At 46.4% G+C, this 15,249-nt stretch overlaps 7 protein-coding genes across 7 annotated transcripts; 2 read left to right on the forward strand and 5 right to left on the reverse strand.

Annotated features, from left to right (window-relative positions):
* Window positions 1-839: 839 nt before the first annotated feature.
* On the forward strand, window positions 840-2,600 carry C7M61_001220 (amino acid permease; the record flags this gene model as incomplete). Its single annotated transcript, XM_024856637.1, has 1 exon — window positions 840-2,600. The coding sequence occupies one exon, from the start codon at window positions 840-842 to the stop codon at window positions 2,598-2,600; it is 1,761 nt and encodes a 586-aa protein (XP_024716236.1).
* Window positions 2,601-2,753: 153 nt separating this feature from the next.
* Window positions 2,754-4,487, reverse strand: C7M61_001221 (amino acid permease; the record flags this gene model as incomplete). The annotated part of the gene is made up of 1 exon (XM_024856638.1): window positions 2,754-4,487. The coding sequence occupies one exon, from the start codon at window positions 4,485-4,487 to the stop codon at window positions 2,754-2,756; it is 1,734 nt and encodes a 577-aa protein (XP_024716237.1).
* Window positions 4,488-6,398: 1,911 nt separating this feature from the next.
* Window positions 6,399-7,151, reverse strand: C7M61_001222 (methylthioribulose 1-phosphate dehydratase; the record flags this gene model as incomplete). The annotated part of the gene is made up of 1 exon (XM_024856639.1): window positions 6,399-7,151. The coding sequence occupies one exon, from the start codon at window positions 7,149-7,151 to the stop codon at window positions 6,399-6,401; it is 753 nt and encodes a 250-aa protein (XP_024716238.1).
* A 1,084-nt stretch (window positions 7,152-8,235) lies between these two features.
* On the forward strand, window positions 8,236-10,386 carry C7M61_001223 (alpha-mannosyltransferase; the record flags this gene model as incomplete). The annotated part of the gene is made up of 1 exon (XM_024856640.1): window positions 8,236-10,386. One exon carries the CDS (start codon window positions 8,236-8,238, stop codon window positions 10,384-10,386), a length of 2,151 nt encoding a protein of 716 aa, XP_024716239.1.
* Window positions 10,387-10,447: 61 nt separating this feature from the next.
* BET2 (Rab geranylgeranyltransferase) lies at window positions 10,448-11,413 on the reverse strand (the record flags this gene model as incomplete). Its single annotated transcript, XM_024856641.1, has 1 exon — window positions 10,448-11,413. One exon carries the CDS (start codon window positions 11,411-11,413, stop codon window positions 10,448-10,450), a length of 966 nt encoding a protein of 321 aa, XP_024716240.1.
* A 103-nt stretch (window positions 11,414-11,516) lies between these two features.
* On the reverse strand, window positions 11,517-13,331 carry DPB2 (DNA polymerase epsilon noncatalytic subunit; the record flags this gene model as incomplete). Its single annotated transcript, XM_024856642.1, has 1 exon — window positions 11,517-13,331. The coding sequence occupies one exon, from the start codon at window positions 13,329-13,331 to the stop codon at window positions 11,517-11,519; it is 1,815 nt and encodes a 604-aa protein (XP_024716241.1).
* Window positions 13,332-13,613: 282 nt separating this feature from the next.
* On the reverse strand, window positions 13,614-15,239 carry C7M61_001226 (uncharacterized protein; the record flags this gene model as incomplete). The annotated part of the gene is made up of 1 exon (XM_024856643.1): window positions 13,614-15,239. One exon carries the CDS (start codon window positions 15,237-15,239, stop codon window positions 13,614-13,616), a length of 1,626 nt encoding a protein of 541 aa, XP_024716242.1.
* Window positions 15,240-15,249: the final 10 nt, after the last annotated feature.

Below are 15,249 nucleotides of genomic sequence, written 5' to 3' on the forward strand. Positions count from 1 at the left end.
ACCGAGTAGGTATCGCGCCAGGGTGAGAGATAAGCGAGAAAAATGAGGTCGAGCCGTATCGAGAAAGGGGTTCAATAATTTAGAAGTAGCACAAACGTAGCCACTTGTTTGCAATTGCAACAATGAAAGCATTCCGCTAGTGCCCCACAGTCTCGAGATGCGCTTTGCTGGAGTTAACAAAAAAAAGAAAAACAAGCCTTGTGAAAAATGGCCGGCAAAGTGTGGGCCGTCTGTCCAGATAACGCTGGACGTATATGCAAGCAAGAAGTTCGTCTCATTAGCAGCCGTTTGGTGAAGAGCAGTTTTATTCTTTCGAAGTTTTTCAAAACGCCGTGAGCCCCGGGATTTTAGAGCGGGGCATGTAAAAACTCAGCCAACCGGTCAAGTAGGTGTCAAGGCCCGCCAAGCGTGTCAGGCTATTATTTGTCCGGTCGACAAGAAAATTGCGAAACGAACGAGCGCGAGTTTGCCGAGCAAGAAGGGCAGCCAAGGCAGGAAAAACAAAGAAATTCCAGGAAAAGCCCAGTGATCCAGCGGGGGGACGAGAAAAAGTCAAGAAATCTCGAGCTTTTGACGTTGTTTTGACGTTCCTTTGACGTTCCATTGACGTTTTGTGGCTACTAACCTGCTCCCACCTATCTATCACTGAGCCGCAAGCCCGCTTCCCAGATATGGGAAGGTGCCGGAACGCGGCATTTTGCCAGTAAAATTTACCCCATGACATCCAGAGATAAAGCATAGGCCCGGCCGCCCCATGCACGCATGCATGCTTATCTGAGGAACCCGTTTTTGCAACCATATTTAAGCACCCATCCGCTCATGCTTGCTTCACCATCACAATGCCTGATAAAGAGTTAGACTACATCACCTCGAGGGAGCAGGCCTCTTCCACCGACAAGGATGGTGGAATCTACATCAATGCATTTGATGCCAGCGAGCTGAAGCCCGAAATGGGCAAATGGGAGCGTTTCAAGGACAGTTTTAGACGTTTCGACGAGAAGGATTTGGGTCTTGATCCCGGTTTGTCCGAGATTGAGAAAACCGCCATCATCACCGCCAACTCGCCCTTGTCTCGTGCCCTTAAAGACAGACATTTGCAGATGATCGCCATTGGTGGTGCCATTGGTACTGGTTTGTTTATCGGTTCCGGTAAGGTGTTGTCCAACGGTGGCCCAGCCTCCGTGTTGATCGCCTACGCTTTGATTGGTGGTATGATTTACTCGACCGTTCACGCTTTGGGTGAGTTGGCTGTCACTTTCCCTGTCTCTGGTGCTTTCGTCACCTACAACACTCGTTTCATGGACCCTTCGTGGTCGTTTGCCATGGCCTGGAATTATGCCATGCAATGGTTGATTGTCATGCCTTTAGAATTGGTCGCCGCCGCCATCACAGTGCAATATTGGGATCAGAAAACCAACTCGGCTGCTTACTGTGTAGCCTTTTACGTTTTGATCATGGCCATTAACCTTTTTGGCGTCAAGGGCTACGGTGAAGCTGAGTTTATTTTCTCTGCCATCAAAGTCATTGCCGTCATTGGTTTCATTATTCTCGGTATCGTCATTGTCTGCGGTGGTGGTCCTAAAGGTGGCTACCTCGGTGGTAAATACTGGCACGATCCTGGTGCTTTTAACCACGGCTTCAAGGGTCTCTGTTCGGTTTTCGTCACTGCTGCTTTTGCTTTCTCCGGTACTGAGTTGGTCGGTTTGGCTTCTGCCGAGACCAAGAACCCAAGAAAGTCTCTTCCAAAGGCTACCAAGCAGGTTTTCTGGAGAATCACCCTTTTCTACATTGTTTCCTTGATCATCGTTGGCTGCATGGTTCCATACGACGACCCTGATTTAAAGAGATCTGACGGTACTGCCAGATACTCTCCATTCGTCATTGGTATCAAGAACGCCGGTATTGGTGGCTTGCCTTCTGTCATGAACGCTGTCATTATGATTGCTGTCTTGTCTGTCGGTAACTCCTCCGTTTACGGTTCTTCCAGAACCTTGGCTGCCTTGGCTGCTGCCGGTCAGGCTCCTAAGATCTTCAACTACATTGATAAGCAGGGTAGACCAATTTTCGGTATCATCCTTGCCGGTTTGTTCGGTTTGATTTGTTTCATCTCTGCTTCTGACAAGCAGGGTGAGGCTTTCGACTGGATGTTGGCTCTTTCCGGTTTGTCCTCCCTTTTCACCTGGGGTTCTATCTGTGCTTGTCACCTTAGATTCAGATACGCCTTGAAGGTGCAAGGTAGAAACACCGACGAATTGGCTTATGTCTCTCAAGCCGGCATCATCGGTTCCATCTACGGTATTACCTTGAACATCTTGGTTCTTGCTGCCCAGTTCTGGATCGCCCTCTTCCCCATTGGCGGTAGCCCAGAAGCCGAGACCTTCTTCAAGGCCTACTTGTCCTTCCCCATTATCATCGTCTGCTACCTTGTTCACAAGGTCTGGAAGAAGAACTGGAGATTGTGTATCCCAGCTGAAGAGATTGACATTGACACCGGTAGAAGAGAGTTGGACTTGGATCTTCTCAAGCAAGAGATCGCCGAGGAGAAGGCCTACCTTCGCAGCAAACCTCTCTATTACAGAATCTGGAACTTATTCTGTTAAAAAAATGTCATGTCTTCCTTCGAGTACCTGGATGTGTTCAAAGGGGATCATACTTTTTCAGTTCTTTACACATACCTTTAGTAAATAATTTACAAATCCGTTAGTGAAATAATTCTATCGTTAAAAATCGTCCGTAATGCTATTCTAATGCTTTTAAAAAACAAACCCAATGAGCCACTTCCACCATGGCTGGTCGGCTCTTCTAGCCAGTTCCTCCTCCTCTTCCTGCTTGATAAGATCGGTGTCAACGACACTACGGCCAGAGTCCAAATCAATTTCCTCAGCTGGTATGTAGATTCTCATGTTCTTGGAGTAGATCTTGTAACCAATGTAACTGATGAGAACAACTGGGAATCCCAAGTAGCCCTGGAAGAAGTCCGATGCGTTTGGTGCAACTCCGATAGGGAACAAAGACAACCAAAATTGGGCAATGAGGACCAAGAAGTTGATGATAAAACCGTACCATGATCCAAGGGTGCCGACAATAGAGGTGAATGCCAATTCGTCCAAAGATCTGCCTTGGGACTTCATGGCGGCTCTGAAACGAATGTGGGCCATGTTGATGGACATCCATGTGAAGATGGAAGAAAGACCACTCAAGGCAAGCAACCAGTTGAAAGCTTCGGTTTGCTTGTCGGAAGCAGCGATAAATGCAAAGAGACCAAACACGTTGGTCACAATAATGGCAACGAGAGGACGTCCAAGTCTGTCGACATAACCGGTCCACTTGGGCGCCATACCTTGTTCAGCGAGAGAGTTAAGCGAACGGGAGCAGGCGTAAACGGAAGCGTTACCGACAGAAAGAACGGCAATGAGAATAACAGCGTTGATGACTGAGGGCAAACCCTTGATACCACCATTGACAATGGCAATGACGAATGGAGAGGCGGTGGCGTCCACGTCGGAGTCAGCATTCAAAAGACGGTCATCATTGTATGGAACCAAAGTAGCGATTAAAGTAATGGTACCGAAGTAGAAGATGACAATTCTGTAGAAGACCTGCTTGATAGCTTGAGGAATGGCCTTGGATGGGTTGGCAGCCTCGGCAGCACCCAAACTGATCATTTCAGTTCCACCAAAGGAGAAAGCAGCAGTGACGAAGACGGAACAAACACCCTTGAATCCGTGAGCGAATGCACCAGGATCTCTCCAGTACCTGCCACCAACAAAGTCCTTGGTAGGACCTCCGCCGCAAACAAGAACAATACCCAAAATAATAAAACCAATGACGGTGACAACCTTGATTAAACAAAAGACGAATTCGGCCTCACCGTACCAGCGAACGCCCATCATAGTGATGAAGAACACCACCACCCAGAAAATGGCCACAAAAATAACGGGATTGAGGTCGTCGTTCCAATACTTAACCGAAATCGAAGCCGCCACAAGTTCAAGCGGTAGTAAAACGAAAAATTGCATAAAGTAGTTCCAGCCCACAGCGAAGCCAAAAGCTGGCTCAATGAATCTTGTGGCGTAAATGTTGAAGCCTCCACTGATGGGGAAAGCCGTACTGAGCTCACCAAGACCTTGCATGGTGGTGAAAATGGAAGTGGCAGTGATGACCCAGGCAATAACGATACCACCAGGGCCTCCAGTGGCTAAGGCCGAGCCGGAACCAACGAACAAACCTGTTCCGATGGAGCCACCGATGGCAATCATTTGCAAATGTCTATTCTTCAATCTTCTGGAAAGCTGGGAGTTGGAGGCGTTTTGGTTGGCCCTCTGGACCACGTCCATCTCCGAATCCGAAAGATCATCGGCAGTCATGGTCTCAGCAGCCTTAAACGAGTCCTTGAAAGACTTCCATCTCGAATGGGTTTGGGTTTCTTGTGCCTCGTAGGCATGAGTGCTGGCGGAATCACCAGACTCCTTGTTTGTAAGACTCATGGTGTCTCTGTGAAGTGTGTATTGAAAAAAAAGTTCAAGAAAGAAAGTGTGCAAGTACGAGCTATAAAGACTAAAAACTAAGTGAAGGTCAGTCAAGAATTTTGCATCCACTCTGCAGCAAAATCGCACCAACGGTCCGGTGCAGTGGGCAATTCTGCGAGATGCGGTGATATATATGGGGCAAATGTAAGGAAAAACCTGACTCACAGAGCACTAATGCCAGGGCTTTTCTGCAAGGCGGAGGTGAGAGCGAGGCTCTTCCGAAAAAGAAACCAAAGTGTGCGCGAAAAATGCAACGTCCACGTCGAACAGTGTCGTCTGCGAGCGAAGCGTGAGTGTTCTGTCCACGTGACTCGCCGTCGCTTGCCTTTACGGATCCTAGTGGTACAATAATTGTTCCGGTGGCCGGAGTGAACCTGTAGTCATAGGAAGTTCGCTCAGAGGTATGGGTTACTCATAGTGTGAGTAGGTGGTATAGGCTTTCTTTAGGCAAAAGGTGGCTTTGAATCTCACTTTCGGTAGATCCCCAATACGGCATCGCACCGATGGTCCAAGATTCTTCGGGCTTGGCCAAACGGCTGTCTATCTCCGATTTGTTAAATAAGGGAAGGCAGTTGTTGCCAAGGCTCAACACTTTGATTGTTCAATGGGATTGTTCGATGGTATGGTAGAATTTAAAGGTCTGGTGAAAATGAGTTAACCACTGAAACCGGTCTACCGAGATCTCACCAAATAAACTTTGTAAGCCTGCTGAGGAGTAGTGAACAATGACTTTGTGGTGAGTCTCTGATTAGAGTTATGTGCTTAAACGGACAACGCCGAGCTGCTATTGACGTAGAAAGAATTCTTGATTTTTACTGACTCCGATTTCGCCGTGCTGTTGTGTGAGACCCTTCGTGTCATTGGAGAATCACACAGAGAAAAAATCTTGAATCTCAGCTGTCTTCATTGTAGTGTAGAGCTACGGTTTGGCCGTATAGACTTTCCTTCGAATCTTGAATGTGTAGAGTACACTTATCCAGTTGAGTCTTAGATCATTGATTGAATACAGACTGCAATGCAAGAAGACAAAAAAAAAAAACAGGATGTAGCTCTTGATTTAATTCGTCCTTTTTTCGAAAATTATCACGATATTTGCCAGTGGTTCGCAAAGTGCAACCAAAATGCTCTTTAGATGCACGAAATGTGGTAAATTATGGAACTGACTTTTTCTCAAATCAGAAGTCTTCCAATTCCTCATTTTGAAGTGTTTATCGAGATTGTCTCTTTACTATCCTGATATGCTCTTCTCCCTCGGTTTGATGAATAATTCTGTGGCTAACTTTGCTGACCAAAGCTCGGAACAAATAATCAGCCTCAAATCAACAAACAGCAATATAGAAGAGTAGATTATTTTTATCGATATTTTTAGAGACTCAGCTCCTTCTTATATCGGATAAATGTATCAAACGGCTACAAGCTTGAAGTCACGTGCAGATTCTCGCTATAAACCATCACAGAAACCCAAGAGCTCTAACCCGACTAAGTGATGTCTTCCCTCAAAGACTTCTTAGGAAGTATGTACGATTCAAAATATTCTTTATAACCATACTAACCGCAGAGAAAATACGTGTGGTGACGACTGATGCCCGTTTATTCGAAGGCAAGCTCGAAAGCTTCGACCATTCCACCAACATCGTCATCTCAGAGACCATTGAACGCGTAATATACCCCGATGAAGAGAACGAAACCCTCCAATTGGGTGTCTACCTTCTACGAGGCGGAAATGTGGTCTGCGTGGGTGAGATCGACGAGTCCGTCGAAGTCGACTGGGCTAACATCAATGGAGAAGAGCTCAAGGATACAAAGAACCCTCTTTAACCGGTGACCTACAAACAATTACGGAACTCCTATCCATTCTATACTGTCCACTCATTTTTTGACGAGGGGAATGCCGTTCTGGTGCATCTTGATTGCCAATTCGAGCAAGTAATCGATGGCCTCATTGTACACTTTAGCCTTCCAGACGTTCTCACCCCATACATAAATACCATGACGACGCACCAACACAGCAGTGGCGTTGGGGTAGTCCTTGATAGCCTTCTGCAAGGTGTCGGTCAAGTCTTCCTCATGAGGTGTATTCTCGATGATTGGAAGCACCATAGTATCATAGTATTGCATGCTGCCAACTTTTTCAATCTTGCCTGTCTCGGGGTTGGCAGCAAGCTGTGGCAAGGCCTTGATCTGTTCAATATGGCTCATGCTGAACTCCACCTTGTCCTCGAAAATCAAAGTTGCCATCACTGCGTTTTGTGAGTGAGTGTGAATACATGCGCCAGCGTCTCTCAAGTTGTAACAGCTGAGAAAGAGTGGCGTACACGCAGAGGGCTTATACTTGAAGTCCTTGGCCAAGTCTGCCGACAAAGGCTGACCAGTACTTTCATCGTTAGGAGTCCTCAAGATCTTGCCTGGCAACTCCGCAACAAACATCTCCTTTGGCTTCAAACGCTCTTTTTGAATGCCCGAGGGGGCGATGTAGACGATATTGGGGTTTGGCCCATCGACGTCTCTGATGGAGATACCACCACCAGTGCCAGTGACCCAATTGTTGTCATAGAACAAGCGGCACAACTCACAGATGAGCAGCGCCGGGTGCTGTGGGGAGTCTGAGAAGTACAGTGTCATCCTTGGGTGGGTTGGAAAACTGATATCACAGTGAGCCTCAGTTAGGTTGATGCACGTGTGTTGTGTCACCTGACTGTAGATCACACTAAAGTCCACGTGCGTCACTCTAGCAAATCACTCGTGAGAGCATGGGAAGTGGACGCAAGCAGAAGAAAAACAAGCAGTCCACCGCGGTATTGTAATCTTCAGTATGACATAATCTGGAACAATCAACAGTCACAATGGTTGCTGTGCCAAGATCAGCGGGTCCCACAAAAACAAACTCCTCCAAGTGGTACCCTTGTGCCATAGGCTCACATTCTTGGTTGGGTGCGCCTCGCTTAAGCACGCAGGGAACTGGGCTTCTTACGAGCAAGGGCTGGACAACCAAGCGTAAGGGGCTACGCCGCACGGGGGATGAAGTTTGAAGTCAAGCAATTGCTTAAAGGTAAAAGTGCCGAACCCTCAAACCATAAAACGCAACAGCCCACACGAGGCATCGGCCGTAAAAGCCAAAATTTTGCCTCAAAGCCGCCACTGCACACACAAGTGTCAAGCGCCGCATGGGCGGCCAGGAACAACACGCCACCAACGTCAAGAGGGAATCCCAGATTTTACAATTGTCGCGGACTGCAAAGCCCTAATCTGAGGGATCAGACCTTTGGCAAATTTGCATTCCCGGCATTCAGCCATGGTTCCTGCGACGGCCACGCACAGCGGTCTCCCCGAGGTGCCTATGTTGACGTACTCAGCAGGGCGGGCAAAGTCCGGAACTCCTCGTTCTGGTTAAAGGGATAAGGCGTTGAGCACTTAAGGGCAGGACGCGTTTGGGTCTCAGCAAAAACTTGTCAATTTTTGTGACTTCACCCTCAGCCCTAAAAGCAGGAAAGTGCTTATCAGTGGGTGTGTGCGCTCATTGCTGGTTACTTGTCACTGCCTCCTTTGTGCGCTTGGCTTATTTTCTTTTTTTGCTCAGATCGCGCCCACTGCACCGCATCTCTAGGGAGCCTTGCCTTTATCTTATATTCTGCACCTCCCAAATCTCGTCCTCACCACCAACTACTGACGCTTTCGCTTCTTCCCCCCTAACGGCAAACCTCATGTCATGTCGATCCAACGCATTTTGTTTTCCAGATCCTATTACTGGAAGTACCTTGCGTTAGCATGGCTATTATGTCTTGCCATTTGGTGGACCTCTTACAGGGGACTCGACACCAGCTATATCCCTTCGGCGCTGAAGCAGTCGCTCACAAAGAAGGAGCTCATGACGGTCTTCTCGATGTACCACCAGAGGCACCCATCCATGTCCCATATAACCACACGGTCTTCGGCTTACGACGAGGTGCTCAGTTCCATCAGCATGTACGACTTTTTAAAACAGTACCTGTTTGACCAAAGGTGTCTGATCTATTTCAACCACTTGCTGAAAAGCGATCCCGACTGGTTGATCCATCCTAACGAGGTTGTCTCGTACGATAAGACTGCTTTCCAGCTGTTCGAGAAATATAAGGAGACTCGTCAGAAGGACCACAGGAAACTAGTCGAGGAGGCAGAGAAAGCCGGAAGACCCGCTCCTGAACCGCTTTCTGATACTCAGATTCGTCATGATTACCAGAATCTCTGGAAAGAGGTCGAGGGCTCTGAGCAAAGATTGCACGATTTCCTTGCCCACGTTCGTATCTTCGACAAGTGCTATGTGCAATCGCAAAACAAAGCAATTTATCGTAACGACACGAGCTATGTCAGAAGACAGCAATATTTTTTGAGCAAAAATGTGGAGTATCTCGCTGACCCAGACGAGGTGGTGGGCGGCTCCATATATCGTGACAAGGTGCTGTGCTCACAGATTGAAAGCAAAGTATTCCCATGGTTGACCATGGAGTATCCTGAATTCACCCGCTACAACGGCGAGAAGGCATACTTCCCTGGTAATAATTATAGAGTCCATGAGAACAAAGGTTGCTTCCTCAATGAGTTCAAAAACCGCTTGAACGGAAAAGGAATAGTGATGACTTTCAATGATGATCACGTCGACGACGCTATTCGCCTCATCAAAGTTCTTCGTTTCCTTGGTAACAGGTATCCTATCCAGATCGTGTACCACTCCAAACTCAACGAATTATCAAAGGCTCATATTGTGAAGGCGGCAAGAATAAAGTATGAGAATTACCCAACCCAAGATCTTTGGTTCGTTGATGCTAGTCGTGCGATCGAGCCTCAGTTCATTGGCAAATTCAATGGTTTTGCCAACAAGATCATGGCAACTTTATTCAACTCCTTTGAGGAGATGGTTTTCCTCGACGCTGATACAGTTTTGTTGCAGCATCCAGACTTCCTCTTCAAGCTCAAGAAGTACATCAACTCGGGCACCATGTTCTACAAGGATCGTTCTACTTTCAACTTCCGTGAAAGGGAAAATTCCGTGCTCTTTCACAAGCTTATGCCTTCACTTGATGATGGTTTCGTCTTCAATATCAACCAAATCAAGAATAAGACGTTGGATAACGAGTTTTTCCTTGGTTTCGAGAATTACATGGAGAGTGGTCTCGTTGTCATCAACAAGAAGAAACATTTTATACAGCCCTTCATGATGTCCGTCTTGAACTTTTATCAGCCCATCACTGCTCGTCTCTATGGCGATAAGGAATTGTTCTGGCTTTCGCTAGTTCTTGCTGGTGACGAGAACTATGAGTTTGACGATAACTTTGCCGCTGCTATTGGTGAGATGACTCCCGAAACCGAACGTCACAAGGATATCAATCAAATCAAGAGTTTCAAGTCAAAGGAGCTTTGCTCATCTCATCCCAGTCACATCAGTGACACTGACAATCAAACGCTTGTGTGGTTCAATTCTGGGTTCAGATTTTGCGGTAATGTTGACAAAGGTGTCAAGTTTCAAGAGGAATTCAATAACAACAGACGGTTCACAAAGTACAAGACGGTGAAGGAATTTGAAACTTTCTTCAGATCTAAGTTGAAGATTTTGCATGCAATCATTCCCCCTTTTGACAGAAACCGTGAAAAGGCCAAGAACCTCGAACACGAGCCCGAGGCAGCTTGGCATATGATGAACTACTGCAAAAACTATTTGTGGTGTGCCTACTCCTCTCTTGGAGGCTACTTCGAGCAGGATGGAGAAACGAAAAGTAACCTAATAGAGGGCACAGTGATCAAATTTTCAGACGAGCAGATCAAACACATCGATGAAGTGGGCGATGTGTGGATGATGGAGACAGAATTGTATTCATCAGGTTAAAGCTGATAATTCGCATTTCATAGCATTTTGATATTACTTGTGAAAATTTCATTGAACTTTCTTATGTAGATAGTCTGTCAGTGACATCCACTGGCATACAGTAGATTGGATCGACAGGCTTCATGCCATACTTGCTGCTAAACATCAAACTTAGGCCAGTGATCGCAAAGCATGTATGATAGACATCAGTTTGGTTGTCTGGTCTGTCGCTGAAACCTCCATTTTCTAGATCCTGGCATTCTAAAATGAATTTCTCGAGGTCCTCAAAACTAATCCAATGTGATTTTTTTAACATTGATAGACTCAGAAGCACCCACCAACTGTAACACACGTCAGGTAACTTCTCTGGTCTACCATTGAATCCGCCGGACGGGAGAACCTGTCTCTCGCTAAGCCAACTAGGCGTCCTATTGTCAATCTTGTCCAATTGTTCCAAGATAGCCAATGTTCCAAGGCACGTGTAAGCTTGAGCAGCATGCGACTCGGAACCCGGTAGAAGACCAAAGCCTCCGTCGAAATTTCTGCAACGAAGAATGAAGTCTGTAGCCCCATCTGCAATTTCTTGTGTGAGTCCTTTCAACATCTTGAGAATGTAAACAGCAGCGAATACAAATCGGGTGTCGATCTCACCAAATTTGTCACCTCTGAAGGAGCCACCACTGCAACGTTGGTTCATGACAAACTCGAGGATCTTGTCTTTCTTTTCTCCCTCGATGACGTCAAATCTATCGTAGATGAACAATATTTGTAGTCCTGAAAGCGTTGTGAGGATGTGAGCATCATGCCCGGGAAAGGCGGCAAATCCACCCTCCTCCTTGTCATAGCAGTCCATAACAAACTGAATCACCTCGTCTCTAGGCAACGCATCCAACGCGTTGACAGTGGCCAACGCCATTATACCCCAGTACAAGCCATTGAGCCGAAGGTGTTCCAGTAACCAATACTCATATGTTTGCTTCGTAACTTTCGAATCAAGCTCTTGAATGAACTTGATATGGCGATCCCGGTGAAATTCTTGAGTGGACATGAAGGTGATATATGGTTTAGTGTGCGAAGTTTGAGATCAAGGTCGGTAGTGCGCACTCTGTGAGCGACTGCCCCACAATCCGCTAAACTTGGTCCCGCCCGTCTCAAAAATACTGCTCTCTGAAAGAGTAGCTCTTGTGACTTGGGTAATATTCTGCATAGTTAAGCCTCTTAGAATTTTTGTTGCTTATCAAGCTGCCGATGTTTACAACCTTGCAGCCATTGTAAGTCACCTCAAAGGACTCAAAGCGCGTATCGAAAAGAACCAAGGTTGTTGGAAGAGGCTCAATCCTTAGCGCATGCAGATAATTGGGATCAACAATTTTCAAATCTTTTAAAAAGGGTTGAAGATTTCCTTGGTCAAGAATAGTCTTTACCAATTGTCTAGCTTGTTTGATTTTGGAGCTCAAGTAAGGACCCTGGTCGCCAACGATCTTTTTCACATCCAAACCCTCTTGAAGATTTTCTTTCTCGGCCTCTTCATCTTCAAGCTGCTGAAGCTGATCTTGGAATATTATATCATTCCTTTTTAGCTTATTCATCAAGTCGTCTCTGTATAACACAATTTCTTGCGATATGTAATTGATGCGCATTGGGTTTCCGCCAAAAATGAGGTTGCCCTTAGGTAAAAGTCTTTCTAGCCTAGTCACAAACACCTTTGGAATTGATTTTTGCGGTATGCTTGTGAGGCTTCCTCTTCCTAAAGAATAGGACGATTGCCATGGGTCGTTTGGTCCTGGAACCAAAACGAATTTGCACGTTTTGATAATTACTGGGAAGTTCCCTAAGAGGGCAGCAAAATCATCAAAATTGCTTTTGTAGTTTTCTGAGTTTGAAACTAACGTACTTGACCCATTGGCTGCTGTGAGCGGTTGAGAGCAGAACGAGCCTGTCATGACAATTGCCAAGGGAAGTTCTGAATCATCCGAACCTTGTTGATCAATAAGAAGAGCCTCAAGTTTTGTAAAGTACTTCTTGAGTCCTGTCATTATCTTTTTGTCATCAAGGAAACAGTTAGCCCCTAGAAATATAAGTTTGTGTCCACCCAAAGCTTTTTCTAAAGAGCTGAGCTTCTTTCTTAACGGTTTATCGATTTTACCAATGGCACCATTAGACCGTGAGACACCACCTAGAATACCCATAAAATCAAGGTAGCCGTAACTCTTCAAACTTGTGTCGCGTCTTTCGGCGGGTGGGTGACTAACGTTAGAAACATGGAAGCGACCGCTAATCACTGACGCGTCATTGCTCATCGATCCACCTGAAGCAGAATAAATACCTTCAACGATGAGGAACATTCCAGGTGTATAGAAGGAGCCCTCGGTAGCATGTGTATGTGTGAAGTCCAATTCGATGTGATCAGTCGAATCCTCAAGAATGTAGTTGTCATTCATGTTCTTGGACAAGAGTCCAAATAGAATAAACTTACTACCATCACGTCCTAAGACGTTTTTGATTAGTGTGATGTCGTACTTCACGTCGCTGTTGTTCAATGTGCTGTTGATGGCTGCAAGACTGGAGAATGACTGTTTCTGAAAGTTTTCATGCCTCGACAAACGATCCACAAGTAGATGGTATCTTTGATTGAAATAATTTGTAGCAGCTTTCAATGAGCTCTGCAACTTAGGGCCCACGGGCGGTTTGGGGGTGAACTGCTTTCTCACTCTATCAAACTCGAAGTTCGGCTGTTCGTCTGGTGTGATGAAATTGAAGTAATCGGTCCAGTTAATGACCACTTCCTCTTTCGCTGGTGCTGGTGCGTCAATATCCATCAACGTGTCTGAGCGCAGGGCAAGCTTAGGTTCATCTCTTTCGACGCTCTTCTCTTTGCTAAGTTCATTGACAACCTGCTGTAAGCCTGGGCCGTCAATAAAGAGACCTCTGTCTTGATGCTTCCACGATTTGGCAATCTCCTCCATGAATTGTTGTGCTTTAGGGCCTCTCCATTCTGCCCCGAATTTTAACCCTATGACGTCTGTGAGCACTGAAAGGGCATCTGTTTGAATATTGAGACCATGCTTCTTTGATAGTATTCGATAGGCTATTGGCCGTATATTAGAAGGGACTAATTTCACTGGGAGCGATGCTGGTCCCGACATGTTTTGATATTGGTACAAGTTCTATAAATCGAGTGGAAATGAGACAGGATGTTTGTAGATACAGACGCGCGTTGAGCAGCGCGTTAGTGGTGATGGATCGACCTACACCACAGCTGCCTGGATTGCTTTGAGAGAGCTGTGAAGTTGTGCGAATTTTTCGAGTAGCTCATGGTCCAGTTTCTGCTTTCGGCATAAGGTCGCCCGTGTTTTGAGATACTGGGCGATCCTCTCGGCCTTGACAATGTCGAAGTCGTAACGTCTTACCCAACTGCGTTTGATGAGCCTGTCGAGGTGGTAGATTCTGAGGCGTCTCTTGTCAATTTTGTCCTTGAATTCCTCTTGAAGTTGGTTGAAATTGGCCTCGATCTTCTCCAAAGACTTCGGATTATAGTTCTCTCTGCGCTGCTTCTCCGGCATCTCTGCATCGAAAGCCCGGAAGTACTCTCCGTAGTCTTCGAAAAGAGTCTCCCATTTGCTGGGTAAGACTTCTTCAGCTGTATTAAGTGGTTCAAGTAGGTTGTGGAGACGGAACAGAAGATTGTGGTCCTTATAACTCCTTGTGTCTTCAATGACCGTATTGACAATTTCTCGAAACTTCTTCATATCAGTCTCGTTTTCTCTGAGCTTAGCCTTTATTTCTTCGAGAGGGCTCTTTGTCTCAGTTGCAGCCTGCTCAAGTTGTCTAGCCGTCAATTTTGCCTCAGCGGCCTTAATGTATTCCTCCTTCAGCTTAATATCAATCTCTCGTTTTTCAAGATCAATTCGTTTCTTTTCAAGCTCCTGTGACCTATCCTCCAAACTTTGCTCGCGTCTTTTCAAGCTTTGGTCCCTAGCATTCTGCTGCATCAAAAATGATTCATTCTCCCGCAACACCTCCTCCCTGAGCTCATTTAACTTCAGCCTCTCCAACTCCTTGTACCTCCTGCTAGCACGAAATTCGAGCTCCTTGAGCTCTTGCTTCAAAGAATGTATGGTGGCCTCATGATCCTGCGTTGCTAGATATAACTTCCTCTGAAGCTCATCCTTGGTGTCAGCGGCTTTGCTCTGCTCTTGAGAAAGAAGCAGCTCGAGCTCAACAATTCTATCCTTTAACGTCTTGACTTCTTCACGCGCCTTGGCCCTTTTGACCTCCTCGTCCACCTCATCAATCTCATTACCTTTATCCCACGCTGGATACCTGCGCTGGAATAGATTTTGGTCAATCTGTACATGACGCTTCGGCGTTTCAACAGGTAGTTCGTGCCTGACCAAGCCGGCCGACTCGGTGAGTTGCCTGTACTCTTGATCGTCGGTTGAGCTCATCTTCGATAAAAAGGATCGTAGCCTCAGAAACACGCCACCCTGATCTGATCGGCTCTTCCTCGTGGCCTTTTCCTTCTTGTCGGCCCAACTTCTGTTTTTCGTGATCCCTAGAGCTTCTGGTTTCTCCCAGGAACGCTTTGGAGGTGATAGATCTCGGTTTAGTCGAGACAATCTCCGAGCATATGTCGTGGGCTCTCTTAGTAGCTTGATCGGAGACTCCAATTTCCGAGCCGTGTAGCCTTGCTCTGGCTCAGCAAGTCTTGGTGCCGAAGGCCGGCTTCTCAAGTACTCATCGTACTTTCTGGATAAGGATCGAGTTCCCTTGACGGGACTCAGCAGCCTCACAGGACTGATAGGCCGAGCTGACTTAGGGTTCAATGCCCTGAATCTAGCGTACTTTTCTCCCAATGGGTTGGAAGACACCATATTATTTAAC

The sequence above is a fragment of the Candidozyma pseudohaemuli genome, assembly GCF_003013735.1.
Source record: "Candidozyma pseudohaemuli strain B12108 chromosome Unknown scaffold00001, whole genome shotgun sequence".
NCBI classification, from domain to species: Eukaryota; Fungi; Ascomycota; class Pichiomycetes; order Serinales; family Metschnikowiaceae; genus Candidozyma; species Candidozyma pseudohaemuli.